This window comes from Excalfactoria chinensis, chromosome 13 (genome assembly GCF_039878825.1).
Source record: "Excalfactoria chinensis isolate bCotChi1 chromosome 13, bCotChi1.hap2, whole genome shotgun sequence".
Classification (NCBI taxonomy): domain Eukaryota; kingdom Metazoa; phylum Chordata; class Aves; order Galliformes; family Phasianidae; genus Excalfactoria; species Excalfactoria chinensis.
This window is the reverse complement of record NC_092837.1, coordinates 11572080-11592714: the sequence shown is the minus strand read 5'-3', so window position 1 is coordinate 11592714 and position 20635 is coordinate 11572080. Positions and strand designations below refer to the sequence as shown.

The 20635-nt window shown below is 52.7% G+C and overlaps 1 protein-coding gene across 1 annotated transcript; it reads left to right on the top strand.

Moving 5' to 3' along the window:
* The first annotated feature begins 17892 nt into the window (after positions 1 to 17892).
* Positions 17893 to 19461, top strand: NKX2-5 (NK2 homeobox 5). The gene is made up of 2 exons (XM_072348466.1): positions 17893 to 18169; positions 18854 to 19461. The coding sequence occupies exons 1-2, from the start codon at positions 17893 to 17895 to the stop codon at positions 19459 to 19461; spliced, it is 885 nt and encodes a 294-aa protein (XP_072204567.1).
* The last annotated feature ends 1174 nt before the right edge of the window (positions 19462 to 20635 follow it).

Here is a 20635-nt window from a genome sequence, read left to right as displayed (position 1 = left end):
TATTGCCAGACTGACCAGAAACAAGAAGAGCATTAAGGTCCAATTGACCAATGAGTTGGTCAGATCCTCTTTCATGAGACTGCCAGCCAAATTTGTAAACACCGAAGGTCAGATAAACACACAAATGTTGCAATTTATTGGATTCACATTCCTCTGGCGATTCACCTATGTTTTCTTCTGTCTGGACTAAGGGTGGGTGGGCAGGTAATGGGAGGATCACATTTTCTACCAGCTACAAGGCTTAGGCAGGACAGAAAGAGCAGAGGCTGTAATGGAAAGTCAAAGCCCCATAGGATGAAGAAGCTCCAGAGCAACACCCACCCTTGTCTTTGAAAGAAAGTTATGAGTATTTTCAGATCCATGCAGTTCTCCCAAGGGTGAGACAAGGACTGAACTTATTCTTCAGGAGCCATAAAACTCATTGAGCTATTATAAACCAAGGGAAGGTTTGCTTTGGAGGAACACCAGCAAGAAGGGACTGTCCCATGGGGAGGCTCATCTGCAGCAGGCACCGTGCGTGCCCAGCAAGGGAAGAGGCACAGCTCTGCATGCAAGGCACTGCTGGAATGCAGCAGCTGCTCCATCCCTCTGTGCTTCTCCAGCAGAAACACTGCAGGTTTGTTGCTAGGGACCTCCATGGGACTGCATGGCACAACTCGTGCTGGTGTCCCACCGCGTTATCTCATGTTGGCAGAAATCCTTTGATTGCTGTCTCACAACAAACCAAAGTCATTGCAGCAGCACAAAGTTGGCTCCACGCAGTGTGCTCCGGCTGACCGAAACACGGAGACGGTCACGCGGTGCATTTGAGCTGGCTGTGTGCTGCTGAGCCTGCAGAGCTGTAGCAGCAGTGTCACCTGCTCACAGAGCATGCAGCTTGCAGGAACGCTGCTCCTGGCAGTCTTAGCACAACAGCCCCATTTGAGGCTGCAGCACCACTGGGGTTCATACAGATAAAGCAAAAAGGGACTTGGAGCCCAACCAGACCAGGGGAAATTCCCTCTTTCAGTTTGAAAGCATTTCCCCTTGTTCTGTCACAACAGACCCTCCTAAAGTGTCTGTCCCCTTCTTTCTTACATCCCCCTTAGACACTGACAGGCCACTCTCAGGTCACCACAGAGCCTTTTCTTCTCCAGGCTGTACAGATTTAGATTGGATATAAGGAAGAAGTTCTTGATGACAACAGGAGTGAGGCACTGTACAGGTTGCACAGAGGTGGTGGTGCCCCATCCCTGCAGACACCCACAGTCCGGCTGGAAGGGCTCTCAGCACTGATGGAGCTGTGGGTGTTCCTATTTGTTGTAGGGAGTGGGATTGTGTGGCCTTTAAGGGTTCCTTCCAACTCAAAAGAGTCTACGATTCTATGATTCCTGCTGCAGAGATGTACATATAAGGCCAATAGAAAGAAAGATATCAGAACAAAAAGGAAGTGCAAAGCAAGGAATTGACTTTTTATCAGGGAGATGGACCTGCCACCAAAACAAAGGCCACAAAAGACAATCACGCTGCCTCCAGACTCAAGAAAACATTGCTAAAACTCAGTCATGGTAGGAAAAAAAGAATGCAGTGGAAGCATTTGCCAATATCTTCAGTGCTGGTCAGGAGCCACGCAGGCAGCCAGGAGCAGGGCAAGAGATCGGCCCAGCACTCCACCAGCACAGCCGGCTCTGGAGTTTCCAAAGACAGGGCAGCAACTCACCATAAAGAGGCCCCGGGGCACTGACGCGTTGTTTTATTTCTGGCTTTGAACTTCAGAAACACGCCGGATCCATGGACGTGTGTTGTTGCTCACATCAGGTAAATGTACCCCGGGTTTCTGTTTCAGCCATATACCCTTTGGAAAGCGGCAGTGCCTGCTTTCCATCTGACAGCAGCACAGCTGAACAAGAGAGATGCAAAACTAATCATAGGGAGAAGGGAGCCAAAAAGGGATTCCAGCAACATGAAAACCAGAGGGAAATGCCAGAGTCGTGCTATCTGCGATCAGTATCTGTGACCCTTCATTTTCCAAGAAGTAGTGATGATAAGGCAGCTCTGTCCAGGTGAAAGATATCAGCAGGGCTAATTGTAGCTGAGCAGACGGATTCTCTCTGTGCTGTTATCTGCTTGGATTCCAGCTCCCAGCGGCTGCTGTCACTGCTCATAATATCCAGCAGCAAGGGAGAGAGAGAGAGAGAGAGAGAGAAAGGAGAGGAGAATATTGAAGAAGTAACAGAGGGAAAGACACAACGAAAAAGAGAAAAGAATAAAAATAGCCAAAAATAAATAAATAGGTAGATAGAAAGGGAAGGCACAGTGACAATATGGAAGGAAGCCAAAGGCAGATGGGAACCCCAAGCTGCACTGCAGTTTCCTCTTGAAGGAGTTTCAAGGGAATGGAGCTGATGGCAGAAATCGAGGTGTAATCCTGCCTCTGCTCACTGCTGAGCACGCTGCTAAGCACAGAAATTACTCAGAGACATCACCTCTACTCTGCTGCAGACTCTGCCTGACGCTCACTGCATGTGGATGGATGAAGAGGCATAAAAAATGCAATAGAAAAAGGAGACAGTGCTACTAATGAGCTGCTAATGAGGCTACTCCTGCACACACCGTGTGGCACAGAAGGAACGCTGACCCATGCCTGCAGACCTGCCCCAGAGCAGACGGGTGTGAACATCCAGCGTGGGAGGGGAAAGCCAAAGCACTGATAACTTCGCATCTGTTGCCACCATATCCCCTGCTATTCCTGCACCCTCACCTCTCACAGCAGCCCACTCCATTTCCAGCATGACTCCCGAGCTCTGCACACAGCCGGAGCTTGGGGTGGCACGTGAATGTCAGGTCAGACCTGCTGGACCTGCTGCTTCTGCAATGGGCCTGTGTTGCATGATGCTATGACTCCTAAGATCCAGCTAAGTACATGGTACAGGATAATCCATGGACCAGGGAGGTGACTCTCAAAATAGCCACAGCAAAGGATGGAGGGAGCAGGGAGAAGTGACTTGCTCCAGCTCACACAGCAACAGCAGCGTATAGGGAGAGATGGAAGGTGTTTGTGGCCAATATAGAGGTGTCAGGAGCTGGGTTACCTGAGACACAGGGCTGGGACACCAGGCTACTCCAGTGGTCTTCTGGAGCAGCTCGTGGAGGCCAAGCAGGACACCCAGGTTTGCAAATTGACAGCAGGCTCATTCTGTGAGCAGTGCCCAAAGCCCCAAGGCAACACTGCAACTCCTTCATGTGTCTGTGCTGGGGAAACTGCAGCCAGCATTTGGAAGTGGATTGAGGATAAAGGTCCAAAGCCCTCACAGCAACTCTCAGGGTCATGTGCTGTAAGAACAAATGTCAAGAGGATGAGAATAGAAAAGAAGGCGTTATGCTCAGTCAAGGCCAATGCCATTAACAAAGCCAGTGTCAGCATAAAAACAACCTGATGGGGTATATATAGACAGCTGGTGGATACTCGTGTCAATTAACACTAATCTAATAAATGTTGGGGGTTTTTTTTATTTATTTCACCTACATGCATTTCAAATGACATGAGAGGTAGGATCCAACCCATCCCATCATCTCCTGCAATTCTTTGTGCTTTAGAGAAAAAAACAGCACAGATTGAATGTGATGAAAGAGTCACAGCGCTGAGAAGGGGGAAGCCACAAGCAGAACCTGCCAAAAAGCTCAATGAGCTTTTCATGGCAATAACTTCTACTGCAAGTATGGAAAAGAACAATCAGCATCATTCGTTCTGATTTATTCAATTAGTTCAATTGAAAGACTTTACCACTCAGGTTGTAGTTAATGGCTTGAGAAGCAGGAGAATTTAATTTTCCTCTGCTAGCCATGAAGAAGCATTTCAGAACATGTTCTGCTCATACTAAAGTCTTGAATGCTCTGATCAGCAAAAAACCCTAATTTAGCTTGCTGCTTAAAAAACAACCTCAAATACATCACTTTCACATGCAGAATGGGCTTTTATGCACTTATTTTGTTTTCCATATGTATTAGACCTATGAGAGCCCCATTTAGATGATAGTTCCCTCCTGTGATTCCTTTTCTGAATTCCCACGTCTACCCTGATGAATGTTAAGATATTTTACGCATTAAAGTCTCCGATTCAGATCCGAACAAACGTTGTGTAACGGTGCAAGTGAACACGTGCAGGTACGGCAAAACCAACAACTGCAGCGCGAGGGCTGCACTTAAGGTTCCGACCTACATCCTCTGGTCAACCACAGCACACCAGTTTAAGACGCCCAAAGGATTTCGCTGTGGTTGCAGATGGTCACCACTCCTGGAGCAAAACCGGCATCACGCGACGCACATCTCCATCTCCCCAAGAGGAAAAGCTCGACTCATCAGCTTAAGCCACCGGCACCGATCCGTCTGCCCCCCACAAGCACAAGGTGTTGGACTAGAGAAGGGGAACCGTGGGTGAGCGCCCCCGCTCTCCCAGCAGGACGCCCACCCCGCTCCCGAGCGGCCGCGCAGCGCCGCGTTGCGCTGTTCCGCAGCACCACCTTGCAGCGGGAGCGGGCACGGCACCTCGGCACGGGGAGAGCGGGGGCACAACGAGCGGAGCCCCCGGTTAGCAGCGGGCTGTGATTGCGGATGGAGTTACGGCCCTCGGTACGCCCATGAAACCCAGCATCAGCACCGGGCTTCGGCTCAACGTTTTGCAGGATTCTGTGCACGCGATTTTATTCCTCCCTGCAGCCCTCCTCTGACCGCACGCTCATCCGTGAGGGGAAGGAAAGCAGCGGCAATCGGCTGCACAAAGGAGGCAGCGTGGCCCCAGAAGGCGGCTGGGAAGAGACCTACCCCTATTTTTCCTGCAGTGAGGTCCCCACAGCTGCGGATGTGATGTTCCGCAGTGCCAGATCTTGCACACTCCCTCTCAGTTCTAGAGCAAAGGATGGGGTGGCAAAGGATGCAGCTGAAACCACAGCAGCAACCACAAGACGGCCCTTTACACTCTTGCATCGCACTGCATAGGTGGTATCAGACATGGCCAGAACAGAAGGGGATCCTGAGTGCATGGAGGTGCTCACTCAGGTTCTCAGTTTGTTTGATGACAATTTTAACTGGGACACTTTTCCTAGAGAACAGCTCAGCTTTCGGATGCCACTATCTGGGTTTTGCAGATAACAGCAGAGAGTGTTCATCCAGAGCAACAAAGACATGGCTGGTGGGCTCTGAAACATTGAAACGGGAAATTAACTTGAATTAAGTTTTAAGTGATTCTTTCCAGAATCCCTTTAGTAAAAGAAATTAAATGCTAAGAAGGCTGTTGGCTGGAAAGCAACACTCAGACCACTTGTATCATCAAATCAGCATCAGGGCATACAAATAATAATAATAATAATCCCGACGGAACAAAACCGGCTATCACCAAAGCACGGGAGTCGTTCGTTATTCGGTGAGAGATCGGCAGAGCGGTCCATGCCGGGGGCCAATCACCACGAGGGCCACGTGAATACTGATCGCCTAAAGAACATCTCGGAGGTCTGAAGGCAGGCGGAGCGCAGCCCGCACTACCCCCGCACCCCGCTTGGCGGCGGCCGTACCCCGCGTTTCCCGAGCGGAGCCCCCCCCCCCCCCCCCCCCCCTCACTCCGCCTCCAACGCGGCTCCGCTGCGGGCTCACCGCAGGTCCGTGCTGTGCGGACAGGGATGCTCCGCAGCCGAGCGGCGGTCCTGGGTGATGCCCGAGAGCTCGCTGTCTATTTCTGCTCTTCTCGGCGGTGAGCGCATAGCAGTGACAGCAACAGGAGCTTAAATCTAAGTGGGGACGGAATAAGCTGGGAACTGGGTAGATAAGAGTGATGTTTCCTACTCAGCTGTCCCCAAGGAATTCTATCCCTGGATATTCGGAGCGCGGTTATCTTGGCCATTAGCAAACTTGTGAGGGACAGGTGAGATACCAGCGGACGGGCAAAGAGCGAAGGCAGCATCTCCTGTCAAAGCAGGGGATGGGAGGAACCAAGTAATTCTAGGCCTAGCAGCTTTGCTTCAATTCCAGGAGAAATACTGGAAGAAATAAGTGCCTGAACAAAAACCCAAGGGGTTACAGCACCCATGGATGATCAGCAGCGCGTGGGAGAGCACAGCAGTGTGTTTGGTGCGCTCATAGGGCAGGAAAGGAGTCATGGAATGGAAAAATGTAAGAGCCTGGAGCATTATATGTGTCTTCTGCATTCATTTTGGTGAGCACGTTGATAAATGATAGACATTCATATCTCGACGCTTCTCAGGAAAGAACAGACAGCATTACTGCGTACTAAGCTGCATTTATGAAACCACTCTTCAAAGCAGAGCAGTGTTTAACATTTCCTCCTTTTCCTTCTGCTCAAAATTACCATTTGGCATCAGATTTTCTAGAATGGAGCCTTTTCTCCAGTTTCTGTTTGGGGACAAACTTGTGCCAATTTCCAGCAGTTTGTGTGATTTAGGGATGCAGAATATGGTTCTCTTCCAAAACACGTGGGCTTGAAGTTAAATTCAGATACTGAAAAGATGCGGTGCGAAGCAAGTTGTGGGTTATAGTACCACTCTATGTGCATGCAGTGTGTCAGACTAGAAAGGTTTGTGTCCCTTTCCACACAGACTCGGGCTGGGTGGTAAATTCTGTCTTTAACCACTGTCACCTCGCTCCTGCTTTGCCCTAAGCTCACCCCATCACAACCAGCTGAAGTTCCAGTTAAAACTTCCAGCAACTTTCATCTGAAACCATAAGATGCAAAATCCTCCTCAGACTCTCAGGAAGCAAATCGGCCTTTTCCTTTGTGGCCTCATCTCTCTGGGTCTCAGATTTGGGAGGTGGATCTTAGAATATGTTATAAATGGGTTAAAAATACATCAGCTTCCCTTGCTCGGAGATAAAACGTGGCTAAGAGGTACTTCCAGGGAAAGAAGTCATTGCACAAGTGGTGGGAGGCACGGAGGGAGTCTATGAGCTTTTGTAACAGAGTGAAGTGCAAAAACAAGCATTAAAATCCTGCAGAAAATGGTTACTTGTTTAAAATTCCTTTCAGCTACAGCGAGCCCAGCTTTTTTTTTCCCACTTATTAAATCTACTAAAACAGGAGGCCCAAGGAAAAATGAAAACACCATCCACTCACATTGCTTCTTTTCCAGCAGTGCAGAAAGCAGCCCATAATTCCCACCTAAATTTCGCTTCATTTCTTCTTTTAGAAAATGCCCCTTTTATAAACCAGCCTGAAATCTAAAGGAAACGCCTGCCAGAAAGTCTGAAGGAAAATAAAAGAAAGAAAGTTGCAGAGTATTTGGCACTGGGATTTTGTGGTATCCTGATACCCAGCAATGGCTCTGCCCCTTCTGCCATCACCCACTGCACACACCTGCGGAGGCCAAGTGAAGAGCAGAGTACGTGCTGAGGGAGCTGGATCGCAAATGCCAATACTGGGTTACACAAGTGCTGAGCCAAGGGATGTTATTTGTCAGGAAAGGTTGAGTTACGCCTCTCCTTTCTCCCCAAAATACAATAGATCCAACCCAGCATCAACTGTAGAACGGGAGCTTGTGGGAATTCGGCTGTTCACAGCCCACAGACCTCTGTGCTGTGGGTGCACCTTGGGTACGTGTTGTTTCATATCAAACTGGTAGAGAAGGACCGACTGAGAGGGATGCTTCAAGCTGATAAAGAAGGAAGTAAAGAAGATGGAGGAGGACAGCAAAGAAGGGATGGATTTGGAGCCTGGAGAGGTTAGCTGGCTGTGCTGCTCTGGTTTCATAGAATCACAGAATCGTTAAGTTTGGAAGAGACTGCTCAGATAATCAAGTCCAACCATAAATCAGTTTCATTTGTTTAAGAGAAGACTAGCACAGTTAGCTTATCCGGCTGCCAAACCAGAGCAGAGTCCTTGGCACATAAGCAGAGGCACAGGGCAGGGTGTCTGCGGGTGTTGCATGTCACGCAGCCTGCAGCAGTTCTGCAGAGATGAAAAAGTTAAGAAAAGAATGGAAAAAATTCTTCTCAGAAAGAGTGGTCAGACATTGGCACTGCTGCCCAAGGAGGGGGTGCAGTCACCATCCCTGGAGATGCTCAAGAGCTGTGGAGACGTGGCACTGAGGACATTGTTAGTATATATGGTGGGATGGGTTGGTGTTGGATGTGATGATCTTACAAGTCTTTTCTAACCTTAATGATCTTAAGGTTCTATGAAAAGCTGAGTCAGGCGGCAAGCAGCCATCCTGGCACTGCTGAGTGCCACCGCATGTGCTGCAGCAGGCCTTGCTCTCAGATAAATAGGCACAGTTAAGTCTAGATGCCTCCTAGATTTGAGCACGTGGGCATGCAGACACAGAGAACAGACAGCACTACCTGTGAAATCAGGCACGAGCACGAGATGCTGCTCGGCATTAGGAGAGGAAAGAAGCTCTGTGCTCGCCCTGCAGACAGCTGTCAGCTCCTCAGCCCTCCTTCCATGTCTCAGCCTGGCCAGGCTGCAATCTGCCACCATGTCAAATCTCCCATTTCCCCAGACCGGCAGAGCTTTGAGGAAAGAGGATCCAGACAGGACTTCATCTTGGTGACAACTTTCTGTGCAGGCTGAAATCCATTTGGCAGTTGGGAACAGCGTGTTCAGCTCTTGCCAAAAAGATCACCTGCAGCCATTGGCACATTGGTTACGTGGTTTCCCAAGTGGTAGAAGGGATGACAGGTTCGTATTAATTCCAGTCAGCAAATGGATTATAAATACTCCCCCAGCCAGTTGCCACCTGATAGGACTGTCCTTGAGTTCTGCAGTTGTAGAAGGGAGTTGTCAACTCTAAATTTACCCACCAGCACGCGCTGTTTAAACCACGCTGCTCTGAGATCTTCGGTAGAAACCTGAGGTAGCCCAGCATGGATTAGACCAGAAATTGCTGGTTCCACCCCCAGACAGACATCTCACTGCCACTTATCTCAGGGTTTCGATGACAGTGAGGAGAGCAGGATGGGTTTGACAGGACGCGTCACTGTGTTGGCCATGCAATTGCCACAGCAGTCAAATCAAGTCCGAGCTAACACAGTGATCAAAAGCCGGATCCACCTAACATCTTCCTGATGAGGTAACAGCTCCTTCTCCTAAGGATAGCCTTTCCCATCATAAAAACACACACCACAACTGATAGAAGGAAAGCCATGCCGAGGATGGGGTGTCCAAAACCAGATAGAAGTGAGACAAAGCAGACAGAGATAGCGTTCCCTGGAAATGCAGTGGGCAGGATGCTAATGTTTCTCCAGACAGTCTGTTCACTCAAAGAAGTGTGGCTGGATAGATGCAACTTTCACTAAACAGAAAGAGAACAAAAAGAAGGGAAGCAGGGAGCTCAATATTTCTAGCTTTAGTGCCTGTACATCGGGCAAATGCACAACTCAGCTGTGCTGTGTTACACTCTGCTCTGCTTTGGGCTTCTGATTTCGTGCCTCATTTATTCTCTTGCTGTACACACCCAAGGAAGCCCAGCATCTGCTCCCCAACTGCACCCACAGATCCCAGGAGGGTTGTGGGTCCCACCAGGTGGCACCTGGCAGCAGAGTGAGGGACAGCAGTGTGACAACCTGGTGGCCACTTCTGAACAGAGCCCCAAAAGGGCTCATCCTGTATTTCCATTATTTCCACACACTGAGTGCTTTCTATCAGTTGAGACCAAACCACACCTGCCTGTGCACTGGGAAACTTCAGGGGAGGTAAACTGCAGTTCTTCTGTGCTTTTACATATTTTAAAGATCCTAGCATCTTTTAGCATCCGAAATACTCAAAGTCACACCGCATCTACCTCAGACTACCCCAAACGAATGAGTGCTTTTAAGCTTGAACTCTGCACATCACACTCTCTGTGTGACAGGGCTAATGCTCCTCCATGGTTCCCTCCCATACGTAGGATGGGAAGGTGGAACACCTGGTACCAAAGCCCTCACACGTCTCTGCAATGGAGGATGCAATGAAAAGCTCTGTCTCCACAGCCTAACAACTCACTGTGGAGCAAGGCCTGGGGCCACATGCTCAACAGGAAGCACAAAACTAAATACTGAATGGCAGCTTGCTGCACCAGCACTGCTCATCCTGCACACTTCAAGAGGCAGAGGCCATACGGGGGAAAAAATAAAGAGAAAAAAGCAAAGCTCAAACAAAGCCAAAAGCCCCATTCCCTACTGTGGATGTATGCAGCAGGGCGTCCCATCTTGTGTGCTGAGTGCCTGACACAACAACCGCTTTTCTTCATAACCACTTTTGTGCGTTATTTGTATGAACACTGGTTCAGAGTGAGTCCAGCAACCAGCCAAGCAAAGGGCCAACTTCAGAATGCAGATTTACTCCAGAGCTTCTGGGGCTTATCACAAAATTAGTTCATAGAGCCAACATTGTTTACTCACATCAGGCTGTGGAACAGAAGCCTGTATGGCAGGACATGTTACCCTACTGCAACTTTAATCCAGTTAATGCTAACAAGTCCTTGAGAGTAAATGTGGTGGGGGATGAGAAAAGGAAATATTGGGCTCAGTGAGATGCAGCTTCACTGCTTCCATTGGATCTCCTCCACAGAGCTACACCCGCATTGCCTCTGTCTGCTCAACCCCTACGACTCAGCACTGACATGGCCAAGGCTCAGCCCGGCAGAGCTTCCCCATCCACGCTGAAATCTGAAGTTCCCAGGATGGGAGATATGTGGTGATTTTCCGCTCCGCCGTTTGCAGCAGCTTCCATCACCTTAAGTGCAAAGCTCTGCCTGAACGTGAACTACTGGATCAGGTTCATATTTTGTAAATATTATTCTTATTTTATGGACTTTGGCATCAATGAGAGCAAAGATAGAGAGGCTGGAATAGGACACAGTGGTTCTGTGTGTGACTGTTATTTGTCCATCTTTTAAAACGTGGGGACGGAGAAGGAAAAGGATAGTTTAGAAATGCGGTTAAACACATTTTTTTTTCTCTAGAGGCATTTAGGTTTTTGCCTTTGCTTTGTTTATTCTTCTTTGGGACTAAGTAAAGCCATATTTTTAAACATAGGACATCCCCCCTTTCCTTTTTAAATACTGAAATTCTAAGAGTCACTCAAGATAGGGCTCAGGCTGCTCTGCCTGCTTGGATCCAAATGCATCACTCCGACTGTTTTCTTGTGGCCTAAGAAACTATTTATTTTTTTCAGCCATTCCACTCGGATGCACCTTTGTTCATTTTCCAGGGCCAGTTTGGTTCCACAACCAAAATTACAACGTGCAGCAGAATCCACCGTTTGGGCCTCCGGTCTGTTATGATACCCCAAGCACATGCATGATCCTCCTAATCCAGATAGTTAAGCACTTATTATTTCCTTATTTCCCTTATTAGGATTTACTGCCATGCATGGGAGCAACAGTAGAAACAACTTCTGGACACCACAAAGGGAAAACGCTCAGAAAAAGCTCAGGGATAGATTTTTTTTCCTCCTGTTTGGTTGGGGGAGGGAGAACTGAACTTCTAACCACATTTCTGAACCCAAAGAGCCATTGGAGAGAACTGCAGAGGTTTGGGTCCCCCCATGCAGTGTCGGGTGTCCCCGGGCTGCAGCGGGAGGTCGGAGTGCAGGGCCCATGTGGGTGCCCCGGGCACAGAGGGGCTGCACTGGGGCAGGCGGCATCTGGGAAGCAGCAATGCGGAGCCTGACAGCTTGGGGACGGCCAGATGTTTTCATCATTATGGAAAAAATCTGCTGGTGCCTCTTTGCCCAGAGAAATGCTGGAAGAGGAAATATCCTCTTGAGCTCTGATCGGGGCTGCATATTAAAACTGCGATGGGTCAGGGACTAAAAAGAAAAAAAAACAAAGAAACCGAAGGAAGGGAGGAAGGGATGTTCTCTGCCTCCAGCATTTAACACAACGACGCCCCAAAAGGCTGCATTGCCAGCCCTAGGACTTTTTCCCAAGCTTGCTGCCCCGAAGGGCTGAGGACACGGCCTGCATGGGGGTCCCGCTGCTGTTCCCCCAGCTCCCACCCCACAGAGCTCCCCGTCCCTCTGCCCTCAGCAGGTGCTGCCTCGGGGCTGCACGGGGCCGGAGCACAGCGCTAACCCGGCACGGTAGCAGCGGGCGCCACGGGCCCGACCTACAACATTGGCATTCAGGGGTCACCCTCCGGGATTCGCCCTTCCCATCGGATCCCCCGAGCTTTTGCAGCTCGGCCACATCCCCTCCCCATCGCCTCAAAACCAAAAATCCATGAGGAAAGAACGCAGAACCGTGAGAAAAACCAACAGCCAAAAACGATGCTCTCCAATTTCTTTATGAAATCAACTCCGTCCACAAGATAAATTCATATTACACTGATCATTTTTTTCCCCGTTCTTTAATTGCCCAACAGAGCACGGGAGACGTCCGGGCTGCAACAGCACCCTCCCCCCCGAGCTCCTCTCCGCCCTTCTGTCGCTGTGTCCCTGCGGGGAAGGGCTGAGCTCAGCAGGGCTTCAAAACGGGACGGTAAGGAATGCGGGGACCGCATCAGAACTGCGGGTTTGCTTTTGCGGATGCGGCTTTCATTTGAAATTTTAAAAGAAACTTTTCGAGATGCGACAAACCCGAAAACGTTACCGAGGGGAAACTAATTACAAATCTAAAGAACACGCACATGATTTTCGTTTCTTTCTCTCACTGTCTTGACGCGAATATATCGTATTTTCGGTGAACTGCGGGCTCGTCGGGCGGGTACAAACGGGTACAAAGCCGTGTGTTTATTTCCCACTTTCCATCTCCCCTATGGAGGCTTTTTCTCCAGCCATTTCTCAGCCGTTTTCCCCCCGCCGGAGGACGCGGAGCAGCAGCCGCAGGGCCCGGGGTGGGGGGGCTGGCAGAGCCGGGACGCTCCGCTGCGGAGTCCCCCAGAGGTCCGGAGCCGCAGACGGGGCCGGAGGTTCCCCGCAGGGCTGCGTTTAGCAGGTGCGGCCCTCCCGCAAGGAGCGCGTATACCGGGAACCTCCGCTTCCCCAATTCAATGGTGGGAAAAGGAGGAAACGCAAACCGAAATGAAAACAGCAATAAAAACGCGAGACGGACGGATAGCAAAAAGTGAAAGCGGGTCCGACGGTGGCAAGTTAGTGGGGTTTCCTTTCGTTTTCGTTATTATTTTTAAATTGATTATAAGCTGGCCATGAGCCTCAAGAGTGGGTGGGGGATTTCGAGGGAGCCCGTGCCTCCCCCGGGCAGCCCCACTGCGGTGCGGTGAGTGGGAAAGCGGAGGGACAACGTAGCCCCCGTCCGCCCGTCCCTGCCCTCTCGGCAGCCGATTTCATGCCTCCCTGGCTGTGGGTCACGAGCCGGGCCCTGGCAGGAGCCGAGGGGGCATCGCCGGCAGACGCTGGAGCGGAGGTAAGGGTCAGGGCTCTGTAACTCGACCGGTTTCATCCTCCCCCCTCCCCGGCTCGGAGCTGGAAGAGGCTCTCCCGGGGGTGCGGACCTCTGGAAGGAACTGGGACAGCGGGAGAAAGGCGGGAATGCCTTTTAGGACAAATAATGTTCCAACACCATCTCACGTTAAACGAGCCCCCATCCCGAGCCGCACATCCCGCCTGCAGGACCGAGGGCAGCCCCGAGCCGGGGAGGGATGGGAGAGGGATCCCGCTGCTCTGGAGCCCGGAGCAGACCCACGGTGTGACATCGCATAAAGGATCGGATTTGCACGGGCAGAAGGAAGCTGCTGATGCCCTGAAATCCCCGAGGCGGCTCCTACCAGCCCAGTACCGGCGGTCGGGGCTGTGTCTGGGCAGCCACCACAGTTACAGCTTTGTCCTTCGAACCAGCCCACGGCTCGCTGTGTCCGGAAACAAATAAATAAACAAATAAATCGATTTTAAAACGATTTTGCCCATCTACTGACACCGCTGCTGCACCCTGGCTACAGGATTCCCACGCCGAGCCGTTGTTGTGTTTATTAAACGTGAAACTGCCCTCATTTAGTTTTTTTGTCCCTAAAAGAACTGTACCGCGTCGTGTTCCCCTTGGAAACTTAACGAACGAGCGCTTTGGTAATTAACTCACTCCATTAAAAAGGTTCTACTCGATCGCATGTAAACGGTGCGTACCGGAGGCAGCACCAAAGGGTGCTGTAGCAGGGTTTGGGCTCTGAGACGGGAGCGAAGTCCCGTATTGCTCTCCCACCAGCGAACTCGGCACAGGTTGAAAAGCTGCAGGGAAGGTACAATTCGATCATTTCGTTTCTCTGAGCGTCTTGCAGCCTGCGCTTACAGCCGAAGGGGAGGAAACCCACCTCCAGCGGCACGGAGCAACAGGCAGCCTAATTGCCGGATTCCAGGCACGGAGCCCAGCAAGGGCAGCAAGGAAAACCCACAACTGCTGCCCTTAGTCACCGTGCCCCGGTCACCGTCCCGAGTCACCGACCGAGATGGGAGAACAGCCGCCAGCCGTCTGCCGGGCTCTAAACAGAGGGGCTCTAAAACCGAAACATCACGCAGCGGTTTCATAATGGGTTTGGCAGATATCTCCCCGAAATAAGGAAGAAGACCCAAGCGGGTGCTTCCCGGCCACGTTCTGCCCTGCTCCGAAGGGCAGAAATCTCTTTTCCCGGCTCAATTCCCGAGCTGAGGCGCTGGGGGTAGGAGGATGCTCTCCCTGCAGGAAATGGGCGCTGGGAACTCGCTCTGTTCCAGCAAGAAAGGCCCAAAAGAACCACAGCAAGGGAAGGAGGGGATTGTGTCTGCAACAGGGAGAAGCGCCTGGACAGCTCCGAAGGCGTTTTCTTCTGCAGGAACGCGGTGGGGTGAAAGCAAAGCTCTTCCAGCCCCGGGGAGCAGCGGGGATGCCGAGGTCCCTCTAATGGGAACGGGGAGATTGGCACCAGCTCTCGCAAGGAAACCCTAATAGGCTATTTCTGGACTACTGGCTCTTAACAAATCTATAGCACCTGAAGTGTTAGCACTCAATTAGTGACAAGGTTTTAAAACCCAGCGTTTACCGGCGAGGTATAAACAGAGTCCTCGGGAGATAGCCGGGAATTAGGGCGGGGGGGGGGAATGGGGGGAGGCTGGACACCTTACCCGGGTGGCAGTAAGAGGAAAACTTTTCCAAAAGGCCCCTTTTCTCTCTCTCTAAACAGTCCGAGGTGTCGAAAGCTCAGGGGGGGGGGGAGGGAGGATGTGCTCCGCGGAGCTTCTGGTGGCTTTTTTTGTTTGTTTGTTTGCTTGTTTTTCAGCGAGAAAAGCTCTCAGAATACATAATTGAAACGAATTTCATTTAGAAGTCCTGGAGAGAAGCGACGGGGCCGTGTGGAATTCAGCCCCAGTCTGAGAGGGGTTCGTGGGCGCTCGGATCGGCTCGGGGCTGAGCGAGAGCTGAACCGCCCGCATCGGTGCTCGGAGCCCGGAGTGAGCCGGAGAGCAGCGGGGAAGGAGGCGGGGGAACGGGTGCTGCTGAGCCCCGACCCGGAAAGTCCGTGAGTTGCAACGTGTCAGTGACTTATTCATCAATCAGCCGGACACAGAGCAGACCTGGCCTCTCTTTGCTCAGTGTTTGCTTTTTCACCAATTATTGCGGCCCTGCAGCTCTTTTTGTTGATACAGTAGTTCTAAAAAGTGCTAATGTTCATTTATCAGGGGACCGAGCCCGGGACTCCCACTAGTTGTGATTCTTCCAAAAATATAAACACGTGGAAAAGGGCTAAGGCTAAAGCCCCCATTTGTTTCTAAACTGCAGTATTAAAAGTGATGCATTGTTAAAGATAAAGCGGAGATAACGCTGTCTGTCTCCAATGAATGTCTCCCCGACGCATTAATGACATTCCAAATGATAGCTCCGGCTTATCGTTCAATTAATCACTTCCACCCTCTGCAGCCGGGCCCACATCGATCGGGAGCGGCCGTGTGACTGCGGGCTGCAGGAAGCCCTTCCAAGTGCTCCACCAGCAGCCGTTCACCGGCCGCTCTTCTGCCCGTGCCTCCGGGGCCGCCCCGACAGGGATGCGCTGCGGGTTCTCCGGGTGGGCAGTTCCTTTCTCCCCGCCCTGAGAGCTCAGCCGTGCAGCCGGGACGGGCGTTGTGCCTCCCGGTAGCCCCGTGCATTCGGATTTCTGCCGTCCCCAAGGAGCTGCCCTGAAAGCTGGTGGGCCTACTGCCGTCCGGCAGAGTTTAGGGGGAGATCGAGCTCACTTCTTTATTTTAGCATTTCCCTAAGCTATCTCAATTAGCTTGCAGAGAAATGAAACGGAGGCAACGAGGTTTGAAAGGCCGCAGGGCAGTGCCCCGCTGACGCGGCACACGGGAGGCTCTGGGAAGCTGTCACCGACCTCTCCGGGCTCCTCATCCCTTTCCCTGCAGCAGAGAAAAGACACCTCCGAGCCGCCGGCCCCCTCGGGCCCGGTATCCCAGGGACGTCCTCGGGCAGCGCAGCCGCACGGAGCGGGATGGCCGCCGCCCTCCATCATTAAATAGCCGCATTTCAGGCCTCCCCGCACCCTAATCGCTCCGACTGTCAGCGCGAGATCCCGATCTGCTGCAACCCCAGCCCCAAAGCCACTGCTTCGCCCGCAAAAGAACCTTAACTCAGTGCCCCCGAGCGGGACTCGAAAGTGCAGAAGCACAAAACCTCTCCGGAGGGGAAAGGCAGCAGCTCGGGGCACAGCTGCGGACAGGTGCTCGGCTTTTCCCCTCCTCGGAGCATTCATCCTCATCTGCGGGAGGAGGAAGGTTTGCGGCAGGGCCCGGCTGCAGCCAGGGGACAAACCCTGCGAACAGCCCCTCACCTACAAACCTGGCCCGGCGTCCCGCAGCACCGGGCAGTGCCCTCGTGGGACGCTCCGACTCACCGCAACCGAGGGGCCTCTCCGCTGGCTGCCCGGCCCCATCTCCAACCGCCTCTCGGAGCCGCACCGAACAAATCGCTCAAGGGGACTTTTTTTTACCTCTCACCCCTAAGCCAGAAAGCTCCGCACCGCCCCTCCGCAGCCTGAGGGTTTGCCGCTACGGATCCTTTCAGCGACTCCGAGTGCGTGAAGTCACCGAGTCCACTGCTGTCCCGGGCGTGCGGGGCCCCGCGGGCGGACACAGAACCGAGAGCACCCATACCGGGTCGGGAGCGGGGCTGCCCCCGGGGCTGCATTGTCCCCAGGACCCCTCGATGCTCTGAGCGCAGTCATGTAGCAGCGGAGCAGCCCTCGTAGGGTTTGGTTTGGTTTGAAAATTTCACAAACGAGGGCGGAAAAAACAACCCCCCATTCCAACCCCCTTCCCCCCCCGCCCTTCGCCGGGGCTGCTCAGGGTCGCAATGTCGCAGGGTTTTGCGGTTGCACCGCACCGCAATGTCTGTGCAACCCTTAAGCACGGATTTCCCCTCGACCACGCTCGCAACGCGGCGATCTCCCGTTTCGTAGTTCCTGCGATCGGATATTGCAGAACACTAAAAACGAAAACTCCGTTCCTTCCTTTAGAAGAATGAAATCAGCACATATTTGGTTGATGGTTTCCTCCCGGCCTGTTTATTTAATCTGACTGTATGATAGATGGCATCAGATAGGGGCTCTGTACACATCGGGCCAGTCGGGAGTGTTTTTCTTTTCTTTTTTTGTTTTAATGGATCAACAAACTGAGAGGGGAAAGCTGGATAAATACAGTGCCGCCCCTTTAAATGAGTGGGGATGTTTTTGCGATGTATTACTATATTAGGTGACATGGAACTTTGCATCTCTCATACCATCACGGCAATGTTGGCCAATAGAAAGCTAAAGTCACCCAAAAACTGCCTAGTCCCTCCTTCCCGTCCCTTATGGTCCGCTCCTACCTGCGCGCAGAGCACAGGGCCGCCTCCCGCGGGATGCTATGTGCCCCCCCCCGCAGCCCACGCTGCAGCAGCGCTCCGGGCCGCCCGCTCCTCGCGTCCCCTTCCATGACCCCGGGCTGCGGCCGCTGCCCCTCTCTCCTCCGCAATGTTTCCTAGCCCTGTGACGACGACTCCCTTCTCGGTCAAGGATATTTTGAACCTGGAGCAGCAGCAGCAGGGCGGTCTGGCCCCCATGGAGCTCACTTCGCCTTCCTGCATGTTGGCCACTTTCAAGCAGGAGACGTTCGGCTCCGAGCCGCCTGCCCTGCCGGAGCTTCCCGAACCTCCCCCGGCCAAGCCGCCCGCCGCCTTCCCCGGCCCCTACTACGTGAAGAGCTACGGGGAAATGGACGCGGCCAAGGATTCCAAGGCGGACAAGAAAGGTAAAACTGCAGCCCGAGACTGTGGCTTTTGGCCCTTTACAGCCCGGCCCAGGAGCCCGAGGCGAGCAGGAGCTCGGGAGGAGCACCCTAAGGCCTTCCGAGGTGCCACGATGGGGAGAGACCTCCCGGTACCCCCGAGAGCAGCGCTGGGGCTGCGGGATGGAGCAGGGGAGGTGCGGGGGTTTGCGAGGCCTCAGCTGTGGCCGGAGAGCAACGAGGCAGCAAGTCTTTCTCTAACGAGCACAGCGAGCGCACCTCCGTGGGGTGGGATTCAATACAAAGGGACATAAATACGAGATAAATCCAAATACGAGACTAATCCAAATATGAAACAAACCCAAGCATGAGACAAGCCCAAGTTGTGGCAGAACCAAAAGGGATGAGCTAAGCCTTATTTACAAAAAGACAAAAGCAAACAAACCCTTAAAAACAAAACAAAACAAAACCCCAAACTAAGCAAATATAATAAAAATAATAATGAGAACAATAATAACAACGATTGCAAATTGCTCACGAGGTGCTTGGAAGCTCCGGACGGAGCTGCTGCCCTGCAGACCCCACACGGACTGGAGTGAGCGGCGCCGCGGGGTTCTCTCGCGGTGCACACGGGTCAGTAACACCGCTTTGCCCTTTTTTATGTGTTGCTCTCCCTGTTTTTTCCTTTGTCCGTGTGTTTTGCTGCAGAACTGTGTTCCCTGCACAAGAGCCTGGAGCAGGAGAAGAGAGAGCTGGAGGATCCCGAGCGGCCCAGACAGAGGAAGAGGAGGAAACCCCGCGTCCTCTTTTCTCAAGCCCAAGTCTACGAACTGGAGAGAAGGTTCAAGCAGCAGAAATACCTCTCGGCTCCCGAGAGAGACCATCTAGCGAATGTCCTAAAGCTCACCTCTACCCAAGTGAAAATTTGGTTCCAGAATAGAAGGTACAAATGCAAAAGGCAGAGACAGGACCAGACCCTGGAGATGGTGGGGATCCCACCCCCCCGGCGGATAGCGGTGCCGGTGCTGGTGCGGGATGGGAAGCCTTGCCTGGGGGAGTCTTCTCCCTACAGCTCGCCCTACAATGTCAGCATTAACCCCTATAGCTACAACGCCTACCCCGCGTACCCCAACTACAACAGCCCTGCCTGCAACGCCAACTACAACTGCAGCTACCCGGCCGTGCAGCCCGTGCAGCCCTCGGCGGCAGGCAACAACTTCATGAACTTCAGCGTGGGGGACTTGAATTCGGTGCAGCCGCCCATCCCGCAGGGGAACGCGGGCATCTCCACGTTGCACGGGATCCGAGCGTGGTAGGGCGACCCGGGCCCGGAGTTTTGCGGGGGATCGGGTCATATCCGGGCTGCGGGGCGAGGGCAGCTCGGTGCGGGACCGCGGGGAGCTCCCCGGGGCTCTGGGGCGCGGTGTTCTGCCCGCTGATTTCCCTCCCCCCATCTTTCTACAGAACAGTTCGTCATTTCGCTTGCCTTGTTCCTAAACAACAGCAAGCCGAGCCCTACAACTCATTATTATTCTTTCTTTCTTTCTTTTTAAACTCTTATCCTAATTATTATTGAGAACCACATTTAATTTTGCACTTCCCGTCCGGTTCCTCCTCCCCTCCCCTCTTGCCCGGCCGCCGCTCCCCGCGGTCGCTTGTCACCAGTGCAGGACGGGGACGCCCATACCGAGCTCCGGGAGCTCCGACCCGCCCGTTCCCCGTAGGGTTATGCACTAAAACGTGAGTTAGGATTCAGATGCACTGTCCGCTCCTCGCCCCGCCGCCCGTTCGGACGTGTTTCCCTTTGCTGTACGAGCTGACGGATATCAGCGAGTTGTCATTAAAGAGAGTGGCTTCACCTTGCGCGTCCCTGGCCTTCCTTGGGCAGACGAGAGTCCCCGGGTCGGGGCTCCCAATGCTGCCCCCGATCACCTTTTTATAATACTTCTCCCCTCCTTTCCGCTTCTATACCCCTTCCGTAATTGCGGCGATTCCCGTTTTGGTGCGTTAATGCATTTTCACAAACAATTTAAAAGCTACTCAAGAACCTCCCCCCAGCCCAGGCAGGCCCGCTGTGCCTTGTCCCCTCCAGTTCCATCGCAGGAGGGGACGGGAGAGTTGTTGGGGGGCTCTGGGAGGTCCCACTCGCTGCCCCCCGGCACTTCGGGGCCGGAGGTTGGAGAGGCGGATTTCCTCATGGTACAGAAAGGCAATACGAGGGCAGCAACGCTCCGAGCATAAACTATCGGGTCGGGTCCGGCCCGCGCTCCCATTGCGTTACGTCCCCATATAGACAAGGGACAGAGCACCTCCCGGCCTCGAAGTGCTCGGGGGCAGCGAATGGTGCTCCCCCCCTCCCGGCTCCCACTTCTCTTCTGGCTCAGCCTCAGCCCCTCGTCCGCTTTTACAGTAGTCGCTATTAAATGTCAATTATTGGGAGTGAGAAACAACAAACATTGTAATTCAGCGCAGTCAAAACATCCTCTGAGT

Bases quoted from the DNA above. Each gene is read 5' to 3' on its own strand.
- NKX2-5 (XM_072348466.1), top strand. From the start codon at position 17,893: ATGTTTCCTAGCCCTGTGACGACGACTCCCTTCTCGGTCAAGGATATT. The intron at 18,170-18,853 runs GTAAAACTGCAG...GTTTTGCTGCAG, and splicing joins TTCCAAGGCGGACAAGAAAG to AACTGTGTTCCCTGCACAAG.